General features: G+C 44.4%; 1 protein-coding gene across 1 annotated transcript; it reads right to left on the bottom strand.

The window, feature by feature from the left end:
• Positions 1 to 3,860: 3,860 nt before the first annotated feature.
• On the bottom strand, positions 3,861 to 15,486 carry LOC120942634 (oncomodulin-like). Its single transcript, XM_040355601.1, has 5 exons — positions 15,419 to 15,486; positions 11,858 to 11,919; positions 8,659 to 8,791; positions 6,868 to 6,977; positions 3,861 to 3,964 (listed from the first exon to the last, which is right to left on the bottom strand). Exons 2-5 carry the CDS (start codon positions 11,910 to 11,912, stop codon positions 3,927 to 3,929), a joined length of 336 nt encoding a protein of 111 aa, XP_040211535.1. The 5' UTR covers positions 11,913 to 11,919; positions 15,419 to 15,486; the 3' UTR covers positions 3,861 to 3,926.
• Positions 15,487 to 17,003: the final 1,517 nt, after the last annotated feature.

Raw genomic sequence — 17,003 nt, 5'->3', positions numbered from 1 at the left:
CAGGATATCTTAGTACTTTTTGGTAGATGGATTAATTGTGAAGTAGATATGGGCCATCTACTAGGTTTATATCTATTGATTGGAGGCATCATTGTTGGATCCGTTTAGAAGTTGAAGATTTGTGTGCAAGGAGCATGATGCACCTAGGTTGTTGTGGTATGAAAATGGCATATTTAATCATATAAGGGCTTGGAGAGACACATTCAGTCCCGAGATGGTAGACAAACTATAGTTAAGGGGCACTGGGAGCTGGACACTGCCATTGGGGACATACGTATGTCAATGCAATCGTTAGTACAAGACTAGCAGCTGTCTGTGACAGCTCAGTATCTGTGCTGGGAGGTTTTTAATTTTCTGGAGGAGTTGAGATTTGATACAAGGAAGATCAGTTACAGAGAATGGACAGGAGTCTTGTTCGAGTTGAATCCATTGTTTGCTTTTGCTGTGGATACACCATTCTAAAATGCTCTCTCTGGGAACCCTATAGTCCCTTTTAATTATGGCCTTTTTCTTTAACCAGATAAAGTCAAGGGGCCAGATTCACAAAGAGATACGACGGTGTATCTACAGATACACCATCGTATCTCTGACTTACACTGGTCCTATCTATGTGCCTGATTCATAGAATCAATTACGCATAGATAGGGCTAGATCCGACAGTGTTACACTGTGTTCCACTGTCGGATCTTTTTTTAAAAATGGTGCCGGGGGGGCGTTCCTGCTGATTTACGATAAATAATATGTAAATCAGCGAGATACGCAAATTCACGAACGTACGCGGACCCGACGCAGTCTTCTTACGACGTTTCCGTAGCGGCTTTCCCGGCGTATACTTACCCCTTCTTTTATCAGGCGCATCCAATGTTAAGTATAGCCGGCGTTCCCGCGTCGAATTTGAATTTTTTAACGTCGTTTGCGTAAGTCGTTCTCGAATAAGGACGGACGTCGTTTACGTAAGCGTCGAAACCACTGACGTCCTAGCGACGTCAGTGGGAGCAATGCACGCCGGGAAATTTCCCGGACGGCGCCTGCGCATTTAAATCGGCGCGGGAACGCGCCTGATTTAAATAGTACACTCCCCTAGCCGCGGAATTAGAATTCCGCCGGGGGATTTAGGATCCGCCGTCGCAAGTTTGGAGGTAAGTGGTTTGTGAATTAGCCACTTGCCTCCTAAACTTGCGGGAGCGGATCTTAATTCACGTAGATCGAGCGGTTCTATAGATCCGCTGAGCTACTTCAATCTGGCCCAAGAAGTATGAAGTGGACTCCAGGAAGAAAACCGGATGTTAAAGATGAGCTCCAGGCTCCTTAAGAAATAAATAATAGCCAGCAGCTACAAATACTGTCACAATGTACAGTATACAGTATAAGATTTCCTATCATCTGTGCCCAGTCTTGCAACACAGAGTTAATCCAGCTGTGAGCAATCCTCTTTTATTGTTCAGTGAAATAAAACGGACTTACAGAGAAAAACCTTAGTCCGTTCCGCCCCCTTGCTGTGAGTGACAGGTTGTTTACATATCTCATGCACTAGCCTGGAGACAGGCATTATTTTTTCATTCCCACCCCCACTCCTTTTCTGAAGTCATGTGGTTACTTTTCTGGATTTTGACTGGATGTTAGTGATCATAGCAGAATTTAGTGTAAAGAATACATAGGAAAAAATGCATGTTGACAAGGGGAGTGTAGAGGAGGGCGGGGAATCTACTGACATCACGAATCCCATAGAGCTCCAGACAACAGATCCACCCACAGAATCTGCAGTTTTTCAGTTCTTATAACAGACAGAGGGGAGATATTTGACAGGTAAGGATACATGCAGGAGGCCTCTATATCCTTATAGATCAGCACTATGGCAGTAGTTTAGAAAGGATGGGAGTGGGTTTACATCCACTTTAAGTAACTCTCTTGATGTTAATATACATCACTACTGTCACTGTTGCATTTAGGAGGAACATGCTGAGCCAATGCCCTCTCCACCTGTCCAGCATATCTCCCCTACCTCGCTCCCAATAATGGAATGGGGCACCGCTGTGCATCTAGCATGGGCTCCATGCATTTCAATTTTTCTCTTCCATACCTGTGCACAGGCTGAGGATCTCTGTGATGCTGGTCTGCTCCTGTTCTATGGGAGATAGACTGCTCATGGAGATTGTGCCGACAACAACTTTTCTAGCAAGAGGCTATCCCACCTGTCACATCTACACACTTACGCCAGGCTGCATGTGAAACCATGGTTACTTACTTTACTATGCACCACTTTACTCCTGTAGTACTTTTTATACCCCAGTGTGCGTTCTGACCCAGGCTGGAAACGACATGTGTGTGCCAGTTACTTGCATTACACCTCGTTATTAACTCAAGACCAGGCAAGGACAAAGTTTCAAAAACTTTAGTGGAAGCATGCAGCAAACAGAACAAAGTGCATCTGTCCCACCCGCTCTTCACTGAGAACAGATTGCTCAGTTCTCCCGTATTCTCTGAGCAGAGAGCCGAAGACTGTCACTCACTGCTCTCTGCTCTGCCCCTCCAGCTCTCCCTGGAGTGCTGGGCTGTGGAGTGGGCGGAAGGGGCTGGTTTAGGATCTCGTGGATTGCTGAGAGGCTGAGCCAGGTGCCAGTCCAGGCATCTGGGTGGATACCCACTATAAAGTCACGGTCTTTCCCCAGCCTGTACTGGCTGAGTGACATCAACTAACACGGAACAAACTGCACTCCAAAAAAGCTTTGGTCCTACTTCTCCTTTTATTTATTTTTTCAATGTCCTCAGTGCCAGCATGTTTTTAATACAAAAAAAAAAAAAAAATATGTAAGGGACACTTTTTCAAAATTGTAGGTCTTTTTTTAATTTTTATTTTTATATAATAATAATAATTAAAAAAATAGCGGTTTTTAAATAGCACCAAAAGAAAAAATGATATAAAATAATTTTGGGTAAAGAATTGCATGACAAAGTGATGGTCAGTCAAACTATCACAGCTCTGAAAACTGTAAAAAAAATGGCCTAGACAGTAAGGGCATGTAGCATGCTGGTATTGAAGTCAATCAACATCTCCCTCTTACAAAAACCCCAACTCTGTCCGTCATCCCCCATGCAGACAAGCAACTGACACATTTTGGGCCAGATTCTTGTCCAGCGGCGTATCTCTGCGGCGGCGTAACGTATCCGATTTACATTACGCCGCCGCAACTTAGACGGGCAAGTGCTGTATTCTCAAAGCACTTGCTCCGTAAGTTGCGGCGGCGTAGCGTAAATCGTCCGGCGTAAGCCCGCCTAATTCAAATTTGGATCAGGGGGGCGTGTTTTATGTAAAACTACTGTGACCCGACGTGATTGACGTTTTTGCGGTACGGCGCATGCACCGTCCGTGGAATTTCCCAGTGTGCATTGCTCCAAAGTACGCCGCAAGGACGTCATTGGTTTCGACGTGAGCGTAAATGACGTCCAGCCCCATTCACGGACGACTTACGCAAACGACGTAACTTTTTCAAATTTCGACGCGGGAACGACGGCCATACTTAACATTGTTACGCCGCACTTATGCCACCATATAGCAGGGGCAACTATACGCCGGGAAAAGCCTAACGTAAACGGCGTAACTTTACTGCGTCGGCCGGGCGTACGTTCGGGAATTTGCGTATCTAGCTAATTTGCATACTCGACGCGGAACTCGACGGAAGTGCCACCTAGAGGCGCATAATTACGACCGCGCAACGCAGAGATACGACGGCGTATCTGGAGATACGCCGTTGTATCTCTTCTGAGAATCTGGGCCTTTGTTTTTAATATTGTGGCCATGTATTTTGTTTATTTTTACACATCCAAAAGAGTGTGTGAACTCTGAAAATCAAACAAACTGCTACTACAATGTTCCTTTATTTTCCTTCTGCTCATCCGTTAGTATTTTCAACTCATTGATAAATCTTTCACTTGCTTGCACATTTTGAAACCAAGTCCTGGAATTCTGCAAAATAGTAGAAAATAATTCATTAGTAAGTGATGACCATCTTAAAAAAAAATCCAGTTTGTTGTGAAGTTGGCCAGAAGGAACCATGCATTTCTCCATAGATAATATGGTATAATGCCCTGTACACACGATCGCAATTTCCGATGGGTTAAAATTCGATGGAATTTTCCGTCGGAACTCCGTTCAAGCTGTCTTGCATACACACTGTCAGACTAAATTCCAACCGCCCAAAACGCGGTGACGTAAAACACTACGACTAACCGGGAAAAATGAAATTCAATGCTTCCGAGCATGCGTCGACTTGATTCTGAGCATGCGTGTTTTTTGCTCCGTCAGAGTTCCACACAGACGATCGGAATTTCCGAAAAGATAAAACATGTTCTATTTCTAAACTTCGACGGAAAAAAGTCAGATGGGGCCCACACAAATTCCGTCTGACTTTTTTCATCGGAAATTCCGATCGTGTACAAGGCATTAAAGGGGTTGTAAAGGTACAATTTTTTTTCCTGAATAGCTTCCTTTAGGTTAGTGCAGTCCTCCTTTACTTACGTCATCCTTCGATTTTGCTTTTAAATGTCCTTATTTCTTCTGAGAAATCCTCACTTCCTGTTCTTCTGTAATGCAGTAATGCAAGGCTTTCTCCCTGGTGTAGAGTGTCATGCGCGCGAGTCGCCCATGCGCAGTAGGGAACCAGGAAGTGAAGCCGCAAGGCTTCACTTCCTGATTCCCTTACCAAAGATGGCGGCGGCAGCATCCGAGGACCAAGGGACGGATTGGCCTCGGTTGCCAACATCGCGGGTGCGCTGGACAGGCAAGTGTCCTTATTTTAAAAGTCAGTAGCTGCCGTATTTGTAGCTGCTGACTTTAAAAAATAAAATTATGTGCCGGACCTCCACTTTAATCTCAGTATAAATACAGTTGTTCTGTGAAGCCCTCAGAGGATTGTTAAGGAACCTTAGTGAACTAACAGCATCATGAAGGCCAAGGAAAACACCCGACAGGTCAGGGTTAAAGTTGTGGAGAAGTTTAACCTCCTGAGCGAGTCTGGCTCGGGGTAAAATTTCAGTACTATTAGCGGTAACCCCGAGCCAGACTCGGGATCGCATTGCAGGATCCAGGTATGGTTACTTACAGTACCTTGTCCCCTGGATCCTGCGATGTCTCCTTGCTGTGTGTTCAAGCTGTCTCCTCACTCGATTCACACAGTGCCTGAGTGCAGCCGAGCTCCGTTCCCTACGACGTTGCGACGCACAGGGGCGGAGATCGGCGCCAAATTCAAAAAAGTAAAAACACAGTATAATTACAGTACACTGTAATCTTACAGATTACAGTACTGTGTAAAATAATTACACACCCCCTTTGTCCCCAGGGGTCTGTCCAGTGTCCTACATGCACTTTTATATTATAAATATAATTTTTTCTGCCTGGAAAATGGAGATTGTCCATAGCAACCAAAAAGTGTCCCTTTAAGGGTTTTAGAGCAGCTAGAAAACAGCGATAATAAATTTGAATCACTTGCCGAATTGAGCGATAGCGTTTTGTGGGAAAATTTGTCATATAACACTAAAAGTAATGACAGCGACAATTCTGCAAATGAGCAAATTTCAGTGTTTTTGATTTGATTACATTATTGAATAATTTTTTATTATTATTATATTATTATTTGTTATACCGTATTTTCCGGCGTATAAGACGACTTTTTGGATGCAAAAAAATGCATCCAAAGTCGGGGGTCGTTTTATACGCCGGTGAAAGTCTCCATCTGCTGCGAGCGTCGATGATTTAAAAGCCGCTCCTTCTCCTCAGAGTGTCCTGTTATAGGCGGAACACAAATCCTCCCAGTAGCGCCTCTGTTCTGTGTTCCTCCTATCACAGATGCCTTCTCATCCTCGGACAAGAGGACGTCCGTGATAGGCGGAACACTGAACAGAGGCGCTGCTGGGAAAATTTGTGTTCCGCCTATCACAGGACAGTCTGAGGAGAAGGCACGGCTTTCAAATCATGGACGCTCGCAGCAGATGGAGACTGTCACCGGCCTGGAAGAAGGAATCAGCAAAACGTGAGTGATGGCACTGTTGGCACAGTGGGGGAAAGTGATGGCACAGTGGGGGGAAAGTGATGGCACAGTGGGGGGCAAGTGATGGCACAGTGGGGGCAAGTGATGGCATAGTGGGGGCAAGTGATGGCACAGTGGGGGGAAAGTGATGGCACAGTAGGGGGCAAGTGATGGCACAGTGGGGGCAAGTGATGGCACAGTGGGGGCAAGTGATGGCACAGTGGGGGCATGTAATGTAATGGCACAGTGAGGCATGTAATGTAATGTAATGGCACAGTGAGATTTGAAAAAAGCCTGTTTCTGTCAGCGGTTCTGGCTACCCCTCAGCTTCCAGAAAGACTAGTAGGAAGGGGGTAGTCTTATATGGCGAGTATATCCCAAAACCAACATTTTTCCTGGAAAATGAGGGGGTCATTTTATACGCCCAGTCATCTTATACGCCGGCAAATACGGTAATTATTTATAGTTATTTATTATATTATAATTTATGATTTTGTGTTTCAAACTTTATCATACCCGGGATGTCTTCTAGACTCTTGTTTGGACAGATTTAAGTTCGCACAACCGCGCAATTGTCAGTTAAAGCGACGCAGTGCCGAATCGCAAAAAGTGGCCTGGTCCTTTAGCTACAAAATGGTCCAGGACGTAAGTGGTTAATGCCAGGGTGAAAATGATGTTCATTCCAGCAGGAACAGTCACTAATTTTTCCAACATCTGCTGGTCAGGGAAGTTGTCCTCATGGTCATAGAAAATCCAGTTTGGGAACTAATCATTTCATATGTATGGGTTCTGGACTTCCTGGGACTACTGAGCTTTTTATACTGATTAGCATTGTTTCACTCACCTTGGACCCCAATTTTACCATCTTTATCTGGATCACCTTTAGACAAGAAGCTGCACGTCTCTTGCTTAGTCAACAGTCTGGCATCGAGTTGGAACCTCTGCAGAAATTTTCTAAGCAAAACATAACATTTTAGTTAATTCATTAATTGGACACCTTTAGTAAGTCTTATCAGTATTATAAAAGTCCACCTATTTTAGTCAGGAGAAAAATCACCAGTAAAAATTCCGCATTTTGTGAAGCAGAGGTGAAGTTGGGTTGATAAGTACAGTTTATTTAAATTTGTACATTACCATTGCTTTTTGCCCTGGTTTGTTAAAGTGGAACTTTGGCTGAAGTGGCACCTCCATTAGTGGAAAAACTCACTGTTTCTCAGACCCAGTCACATTCTCTGACATTTGTGGTACTCTACTGGGAGAAGCTACCTGTAAATCTTGTCAACAATCTCCTAAGGAAAGTGAGACCATCCCCCCTTATTTATTCCATAGGACAGCTCCCTCAAATCAATTCTTGATAGATGGCCTGAAGCATTGGTAAACTTGTTTTTTTTTTTACATCTGAATGCTTAACCACTTAAGCAACCCGGTCCGAAGCTCCTGGACCGCGGGACCCGCGGACCCGATCGCCGCTGGAGTCCCGCGATCGGTCCCCGGAGCTGAAGAACGGGGAAAGCTGTGTGCAAACACAGCTTCCCCGTTCTTCACTGTGGCAGCGTTATCAATCGTGTGCCCCACTGGCAGGTGGCACTGACGGCTGACTGGCACTGGCAGGTGGCACTGATGGCTGGCTGGCACTGGCAGGTGGCACTGATGGCTGGCGGTCACTGGCAGGTGGCACTGATGGCTGGCGGGCACTGGCAGGTGGCACTGACAGCTGGCGGGCACTGGCGGTGGGCACTGGCAGGTGGCACTGACAGTTGGGGGACACTGGCAGGTGGCACTGACGGCTGCCTGCAAAGCCAATGCTGGTACTCATTGCATTCGGCCGCATTAAAAGCAGCAGCGGCCATCTTGTTACACCCAGTCCACACTATATGGGCTGGGTGTAACAAGATGTCCGCTGCTGGCATACTGTGGCCGAGTGCAGGGTGTACCAAGATGGGCGTCGCTGACGTCAACAGGGAGCATCACTTCCGTGACCATATGTGACGGCTCCGGTCGCCCTAAACGCTGCACTCCCTGACAGCTCGACACGCCGCCCTCAGCTCCGCCCGCTGTCTCCGCTCGCAGGTATCGTCTATAGCAGGAGTCTCCAAACTGCGGCCCGAGGGCTAGATGTGGCCCTTTCCTAGCCTTTATCCGGCCCTTGGGGCACTATTCATCCCACTGACACCAACAATGGGGCACTATTTCTTCCACGATACCAATGCTAGGACACTATTCCTCTTACTAATAGGGACACTACTCCTACTCCTATTGACCACCAACGCTAAGGCCACATTTATTCTCACTCATGCCATGCCTGTGACATTTTCTGCCCCTGCTGGTCACAATCTGGCCCTCCTCAAGTCTGAAGGACAATAAACTGGCCCTTTGTTTGAAAAGTTTGGAGACCCCTGGTCTAAGGCATCGGGAGCATTTGTGTGAGTAAAAGTACCCGTGCAAATGCTCGGTATCGGTCCCATCACCGATACTAGTATCAGTATCAGGACACCCCTAGTTTTTTATTGTTCAACCCGCTGGGTTGAAAGAAAAAAACTAGTGGTGTGTACTAAGCTTTACACCTCCTGTTTGGGCGTCAACTGTTCTCACACAGGTAATAAATCCCTCTTATGGATCAAGTTTTTTAACTTACTCAACATCGTCTTTATCCAGACCCTTATCACTATTCTCGTCAAGCTTCTCAAAGATGCGAAGTAGTTCAGATGATTTCAATTTAGTTATCCCAGATGTATTGAAGAATTTCTCCACATCAAAGCTGCCAGGTTCTGAAGCAAAAGTAAAAGTCAATAATTATTTTGTTATATTGTTTATGTTCATTATTATTACTCATTGCTTCGGGGTCTAATTATAAACCATTCATATTTTACACAAATATTCACCATGATGTGTGTAATATATTTATATTCTATGAGCGTCCGCTCCATCTGGTGGCCATAATGCTGTATTTTTCCTGATTTCAGGAAAATGCTGTGTTGTGGCCAGTGTTAATTCCGTTGACGAAAACATTTTCGTCGACTATATGAATACTATTTTAGTCAACTAAAATACGACTAAAACTAAAATGGCATTTTAGTCAAAAGAGTATGACTAAAACGAAATTGAAATTTAATGTCAAAATTAACACTGGTCTATAGTACAACGGCACTCTGAAGGGGAAGTTCTATTCGCCTTTGGGCTGCTTTTAGCTGATTCCTTGTTAGTAAAAGACGATTCGTGCCTTTTTGTCTATTACAGCGTGATGAATGTGCTTACTCCATTATGAACGGTAGTTTTACCACAACGAGCGCTCCCTTCTCATAACTTTTAGCCCACACACGACATTTAAAAAAACGACATTAAAAAATGCAGCATGTTCAAAAACATTTTTTGTCGTTGCTCACTGCCTGTTCTTCTGTCTGTAACTACACACCGTATTGCAAGGCTTTCTTCCTGGTGTGGAGAAAGCCTCTTGAGGGGGGAGGGGGCGAGCAGGAGTGTCAGGACGCCCACAAACACACAGCTCCTTTCTCTATCTGCAAAGTAGAGAGTGTCCCGACCCTTCTGCTCGCCCCCTCCCTCCTCAAGAGGCTTTCTCCACACCAGGGAGAAAGCCTTGCATTACGGTGTTGAGTTACAGACAGAAGAACAGGAAGTGAGGATTTCTCAGAAGAAATAAGGACATTTAAAAGCAAAATCGAAGGATGAGGTAAGTGAAGGAAGAATGAACTAAGGTAAAGGAAGCTATTTAGGGAGAAAAAAAAATTCCTTTACAACCCCTTTAACTATTTGTGACGACTGTGTAAATGTTTGAGGCAATCACACAGATTTTTTTTTTTTATAAATAGACCCCTAAGTTAGTTTGTTGGATGAAATTTCAGCAGTGCAGTGCTTAAAGTATAATTATTTAAACTAATCCAAAATATTCCTTGTATCTGACAGGAGCCAATTCAGATTGTGTTGAATCTTCAATGCAAGGGCCCATTCAAGCCTAGCTCCCCAACTCCTCCAAACACAAGGCTTCATTCAGCAGAGGCAGATCTGGTCAGGATCAATGGTGTCCTTAAAGCGGGGGTTCACCCGTACATAACACTTTTTCCCCTTAGATGGATGCTCGTTTTGTCTAGGGGAATCGGCTAGTTGTTTTAAAATATGAGCCGTACTTACCGTTTACGAGATGCATCTTCTCCGCCACTTCCGGGTATGGGCTGCGGGACTGGGCGTTCCTATTTTGATTGACAGTCTTTCCCGAGAGGCTTCCGACGGTCGCATCCATCGCGTCACGATTTTCCGAAAGAAGCCGAACGTCGGTGCGCAGGCGCAGTATAGAGCCGCACCGACGTTCGGCTTCTTTCGGCTACTAGTGACGCGATGGATGCGACCGTCGGAAGCCTTTTTGGAAGACTGTCAATCAAGAAGGAACGCCCAGTCCCGAAGACCCATACCCGGAAGCGGCGGAGAAGATGCATCTCGAAAACGGTAAGTACGGCTCATATTTTAAAACAACTAGCCGATTCCCCTAGACAAAACGAGCAAAAAAATTGAAATTGAAAAAATTGTCTTATGGGTGAACTCCCGCTTTAATGCTGAGAAACACAGGCAGATATTTATCCATCAGAAAGGTGTGGGAGTGGCCCCAAGTTTATTCTGCGGCAAGAAAACAACCCCAAACACACAGCCAATGTCATTAAAAACTATTGGCCAGATTCACGTAGAATCGCGGTTTCGTAACGTATACTAGATAAGTTACACCGCCGCAATTTTTTATCACAAGTGCCTGATTCACCAAGCACTTGCGATGAAAACTACGCCCGCGGCCTCCGGCGCAAGGCGGGCCAATTCAAATGGGCGTGTGCCATTTAAATTAGGCGCGCTCCTGCGCCGGACCTACTGCGCATGCTCCGTTTCCTAACTCCTGCCGTGCTTTGCGCGCCGTGACGTCATTTTTTTGAACGGCGACGCGCGTAGCGTACTTCCATATTCCCGGACGGCTTACGCAAACGACGTTAAATTTTGAATTTCGACGCGGGAACGGCGGCCATACTTTAGACAGCAATACACTTGCTGACTAAAGTTAGGGCACCAAAAAAAACGACTAACTTTGCGACGGGAAACTTGACTACGGACGACGTAGCGAAAGCGAAAAACCGTCGTCGATCGGCCGTAACTCCTAATTTGCATACCCGATGCTGGTTTACGACGCAAACTCCCCCCAGCGGCGGCCGCGGTATTGCATCCTAAGATCCGACAGTGTAAAACTATTACACCTGTCGGATCTTAGGGATATCTATGCGTAACTGATTCTATGAATCAGTCGCATAGATAGAAACAGAGATATGACGGCGTATCAGGAGAAACGCCGTTGTATCTCATTTGTGAATCTGGCCCAAAGTTCAGTGTAAAGAAGAACAAGGGGCCCTGGAAGTGATGGTTTGTTCCCCACTGAGCCTTGATCTCAACATCGTCGAGTCTGTCTGGGATTACACGAAGAGACGGAAGGATTTGAGGCAGCCTACATCCATGTGGTTAGTTCTCCAAGATATATGGAACAACCTACCTGCCGAGTTACTTCAAAAACTGTGTGCAAGTGTACCTAGAAGAATTTATGGTGTTTTGAAGGCAAAGGGTTGACACTTATAACATTTTTTCACATCTGCCTAAGACTTTTGCACAGTACTGTATATCTATATATTTATATCTGTATCTAAGAACAGTTTATATACGGTATACTTTGTACATACGCAACAAATGTTACACCTAGTACATGCACTGTTAACAAATGATATGCCCTTGTTAGTGTGCATGCAATACGATAAATGCAGGCACTCAAGGTGATTGGGTCAGTTTCACCTTACCTTTACATTCTGCCAAAGCAGCATTAATATTTTCTTCACTTAGTATACTGTTCATCCTGTATCTGTTAACAGAAAAAACTTCTGTTATTGTCAATTAATGTAATTATGTTACAATTTTATTATTTGTATACATAGCTAAACTGTATCTCTAGGCTTGTTGTACAGTTTTTATAAGTTATATATCTAAATGGCTGTATTTCATTTTTTGTACTGTAGATATTGTTTTCATTTTTTGAATTGTAGGAAAATTTGACCAAATGATATGACAAAAAATCAAGTTATACCCTAGGCAGATATTAACGATACAATTGAATCCAGTTACTTATACAGAGTAGGTTATAAACTACTAAGGCCGGGTACACACGGACAAACATGTATGGTGAAAGCGGTCCGTCGGACCGTTTCCACCATACATGTCTGCCAGAGGGCTTCTGTACGATGGTTGTACACACCATCGTACAGAAGTCCGCGCGTAAACAATACGCGGGGCGTGTCCGCGGTGTCGCCGCGTCGATGACGCGGTGTCGCCGCGACAATGACGCGGCGACGTGGGCGGCCCGCCTTTAAAATGCTTCCACGCATGCGTCGAAGTCATTCGACGCATGCGAGGGACGGCGGGCGCCTGGACATGTACGGTAGGTCTGTACTGACGACCGTACATGTCCGAGCGGGCTGAATTCCAGCGGACTGTTTTAAAACAAGTCCAGGAATATTTGTCTGCTGGGAAAAGGCCCGGCGGGCAAATGTTTGCTGGAATTCGGCCCGCTCGCGCCCACACACGACCAAACATGTCTGCTGAAACTGGCCTGCGGGCCAGTTTCAGCAGACATGTTTGCTCGTGAGTATGGGGCCTCAGAGTGTGTTTACACCATCTGCTGCATTAGAATGCAGCACCTGGTGTGCAGTGCAATGCAGCAAGATAACTGCAGTGCTGGGCTTATAGAAGACAAGGGCCCAGATTCACAAAGGACATACGACGGCGCAGCGCCATGTACGCCGTCGTAAGTCCTAATCTGACTCGTCGTATCTATGCGACTGATTCTTAGAATCAGTTACGCATAGATATCCATTAGAAGTCTCTTACGCCATCGGATCTAAACTGTATTTTTTTTTTCACCGCTAGGTGGCGTTTCCGTCGAATTCCGCGTTGAGTATGCAAATTAGCTAGATACGCAAATTCCCGTACGTACGCGCGGCCAACGCAGTAAAGTTACAACGTTTCCGTTAGGCTTTTCCCGGCGTAATGTTGCCCCTGCTATATGGTGGCATAAGTGCGGCGCATCAATGTTAAGTATGGCCGCCGTTCCCGCATCTAAATTTTAAAAAGTTACGTCGTTTGCGCAAGTCGTCCGTGAATGGGGCTGGACGTCATTTACGTTCACATCGAAACCAATGACGTCCTTGCGACGTCATTTGGAGCAATGCACACTCGGATATTTTACGAACGGCGCATGCGCCGTTCGTTCGGCGAGGGGACACGCGAGGGGACACGGCGAGCGGACACGCTTGATTTAAATGATACACGCCCCCTACCCACCAAATTTGAATTCCGCCGGGTGATTTACGCTACGCCGCCGCAACTTACGGAGCAAGTGCTTTGAGAATACAGCACTTGCCCGTGTAAGTTGCGGAGGCGTAACGTAAATCAGATACTTTACGCCCGCACAATTTTGCGCGGCTGTACGTGAATCTGCCCCAAGGTGTTTTGCCTTGTCTTGAGAAAGGACTGCGCTGGAATAAACGCCCAATGCAGTCCCGACACACTTGGTGTAATCAATCCTTAAAGGAGCAGTCCAGCCTGAGATCATTTGGCTGGGCTTCTCCTATGGGTCACAGGAATACAATTTGTTTTGCACTCCTATGACCCATTTTCAGCAGACAAAGATCTGAAGTCCGCTCTCTGCTGACGTCACCAATATCAGTACAGGCACCGCGTCATCCCAACAATAAAGTCTGGAGCAGCCAGGAGCCTGGACTGATAGCCGTCTTAGCCTTTCAGCGAGTCGCTGAGAGACTGAGATGGCCACTCCCCGCCCCTCCACAGCTCAACGCTCTAATAAGCAGGGGGGAGGGGAGCAGGAGATCTGTGAGAACTGAGCCATCGGCGATGTTCGGTGGCTCGGTTGTAGCAGTTCCATGCTGCATCCACCTAGGTAAGTATAAAAGGCTAAAAAACAAACAAACCCTTACTTCTCTTTTAAATCGGTGGTTCACCCTCATTACCAACATTTTAGCATTAAATTAGGCATAGTAGCACGAGCTACAGTATGCCTGTATTTATTTTTTTAGCCCCATACTCACTGTGCAATCGTATAGATAAGATTCCGACTCCCCGCGGGGAATGGGCGTTCCTATCCAGAGGGAGGATGATTGACGGCTGGCTATGGCACGTCACGCTCCCCGAAGATAGCCGGAGTAGATCTCGGCTCTTCGCGGCGCTCTGCGGCGCGGGTGAACCCCCGCTTTAAATCTATTTGTATGTAGAACATGGTTAAGCACCATAAAATGTCTCGGGGTCCATTCGTTCTGATGCATTACACTAAAGCATTGTAAAACATCCTGTGACACACATTAATGCACAAACTACGTTCATTTTGAATGGCACTCCGACTGACTATTACTGTAGCTGGCAGTGCACCACAATGCACATGCTGCGATATTCTTGTTTTTTCGTGTGTTGAAGTGTGCTGCCAGCAAATTCAAACTGAATGGGCTGCCTAAATGCAGCATGCTTTAAAACCCCAATAACATGTTATGTTCTAGTAGATACACAATACATAGGGCTGAATGGGCTGTCTTAATGCAGCATGCTTTAAAAACCCAATAACATGTTATGGTCTAGTAGGTACACAACACATAGGGGGTCTATTTTATTTTAAATTAGCTGTGTGAATGTCTCAGCATTCGTGCGTCTGTCATGAATAGGCCCCGTAATGTGTTCAATATATTACCTGTGATTGTCAGCTCCATCTAGTGGTCATAATGAAAATCCTCAATCAGGAAAATACCACATTACAACACTAGATAGAGCTGCTGCTTATAGGAAATAAACATATCAGACATGTATGTGATTGTTCATAATGGCTGTGCAGATGCTGTTAAATGGACCGCATAGTGTGAATTTAATCCTTAATATTATCTGTTATAACTCTCTGTAAAGAAGGACGCAGATTGAGGGAGGGATTGGCAGCACTTAGAATCCACAAAGGCACCAATACTCTGCACAGTGATGTCCAGAACATAGTAAGAGGAGGGAAGAGTGCAGGAATTACCTCATCAGTGTGCTGCTGCTCATTCACTGTCCAGTCATTGGCTGGGGAAATCATTGACTCTTCTTGACTATTAATTATGCTGGACTTTTTAATCGTTTGGTTGTTTTTACCTTACAATTTAAATTAACTAGGGTAGAAAGATTTATTTAAATCTGATATAACCCACCCAAAAAATAAAAAATAAATATCAGTCTAAAAATGTTGAAGTAGCCTAATAAATAGAATCCAAAGCATCATACACATGCAAATTATTTTAGAGGGTTCAATTGAATAAAATAATAATACATACCAGACTGTTACCTGTATCCAAAAAGATGCTCAGTCAATGTGATAAAAACCTCAGGCATATAATCCTTTATATACTGTATATGTGATGGTACTTGTAATTTTCCTACATTGTGTAATAATATTTATGAAATCTCAAAAAATAGTGTATAATTATGAAAAATGTTACATACACCACAGCTATGATTATCTTTTGGCTAGATTTTATAATCCAGTTTTCACAATATGTAATTGCAAAATCAAGATAGTTTATTACAGTGTCATATAGAAAAAATGATTTCCTGCTCATGTGACTGGCATACTGTCTTTTCCAGCAGAATCTGCAATTACAATGGTAAAATCCTTACAATGCATGTAGCCACCCTGGCGGTATGATTACGTCAGATTTTTGCATCTCAAAGTGGTATAATTGTTTTGCATAGAAATTTGGAGTTTTATATTGTAGGCCTGTAATTCTCAGCAATAACACACACATAAATCTGTCCAAACAAGAGTCTAGTATATATCCTGGGTATGATAAAGTTTGAAACACAAAATCAAAAATTATAATATAATTATAATATAATAAATAACTATAAATAATTATAAAAAATAATAATAATAATAATATAATAATAATAATAATAAAATTAATTTCCCCACGATTCACTATTGCTCAATTCTGCAAGTGTTCTAAAACCACTTTTGACGTAAAGAAACGCTTTTTGGTTGCCATGGACAATGTCCAGTTTCCAGGCAGAAAGAACAGTATATATAATAGAAAAATGCATGCAGGGTACTGGACAAAACATTAGGGACTAAATGGATGTGAAATGATTTCATATAGTAATGTAATCTGTAATGTGATGAAAAAAAACGACATTTTTAAAAACGTCATTTTAAATGACCGTGTGTGGGGAAAACGTTGTTTTATGTCTTCTGAAAAACGACAAAAAAAAAAACTCGAGCATGCTTCAATTTTTTGTGTCGTTTTTCAAAACGTCGTTTTTTGTGTCACAAAAAATCACTGTGTGTAGCTAAAACGACGTTTAAAACGAAGTTTTTAAACCCGCGCATGCTCAGAAGCAAGTTATGTAGCGAGCTTCAATGGAAAAGAGTGCTGAACGTAACCTCGCTTTGCTAGAGCATTTTGAAAAAATGATGGCGTGTAGGCAACGTCGTTTTTGAAAATGAAGTTTCAAAAACGTCGTTTTTTTACTTCACAAAAAATGTCTTTTTTTTTCATCACATAAAGTGATGGTGTGTACGCGGCATTATATTACAGTGTACTCTATGTGTTATGAGTTTTGCAGTTTTTGAATGTGCTGCTGGGCTCCACCCCCATGCGCCGAAACGTTTGCAGGGAACGGAGCCAGACACACAGGACATCGGGCGGAGGACACAGCCCACACACACAGCAGGGGGGACATTGCAGGATCCTGTGGACAAGGTAAGTAACCTGTATCAGGATTCTGCAATGTAATCCCGAGTCTGGCTCGGACTTACCGCTAGTGGTACGGAAATTTAACCCCGAGCCACACTCAGGAATACCGCCAGGGAGGTTAAAGCTGAAAAAAGCCAACCCGTGCAGTGGGAACTCTTGCTCTGCA

The sequence above is a fragment of the Rana temporaria genome, chromosome 6 (genome assembly GCF_905171775.1).
Source record: "Rana temporaria chromosome 6, aRanTem1.1, whole genome shotgun sequence".
Taxonomy (NCBI): domain Eukaryota; kingdom Metazoa; phylum Chordata; class Amphibia; order Anura; family Ranidae; genus Rana; species Rana temporaria.
This window is presented reverse-complemented; position numbering and strand designations above follow the sequence as displayed.

Excerpts from the sequence above, each read along its gene's own strand:
- LOC120942634 (XM_040355601.1), bottom strand. The coding sequence starts at position 11,912 with ATGAACAGTATACTAAGTGAAGAAAATATTAATGCTGCTTTGGCAGAA. Across the intron at positions 8,792-11,857 it reads TGCTTTGGCAGAATGTAAAG|AACCTGGCAGCTTTGATGTG; the intron begins GTAAGGTGAAAC and ends CTTTTGCTTCAG. Across the intron at positions 3,965-6,867 it reads TGGTAAAATTGGGGTCCAAG|AATTCCAGGACTTGGTTTCA; the intron begins GTGAGTGAAACA and ends ACTATTTTGCAG.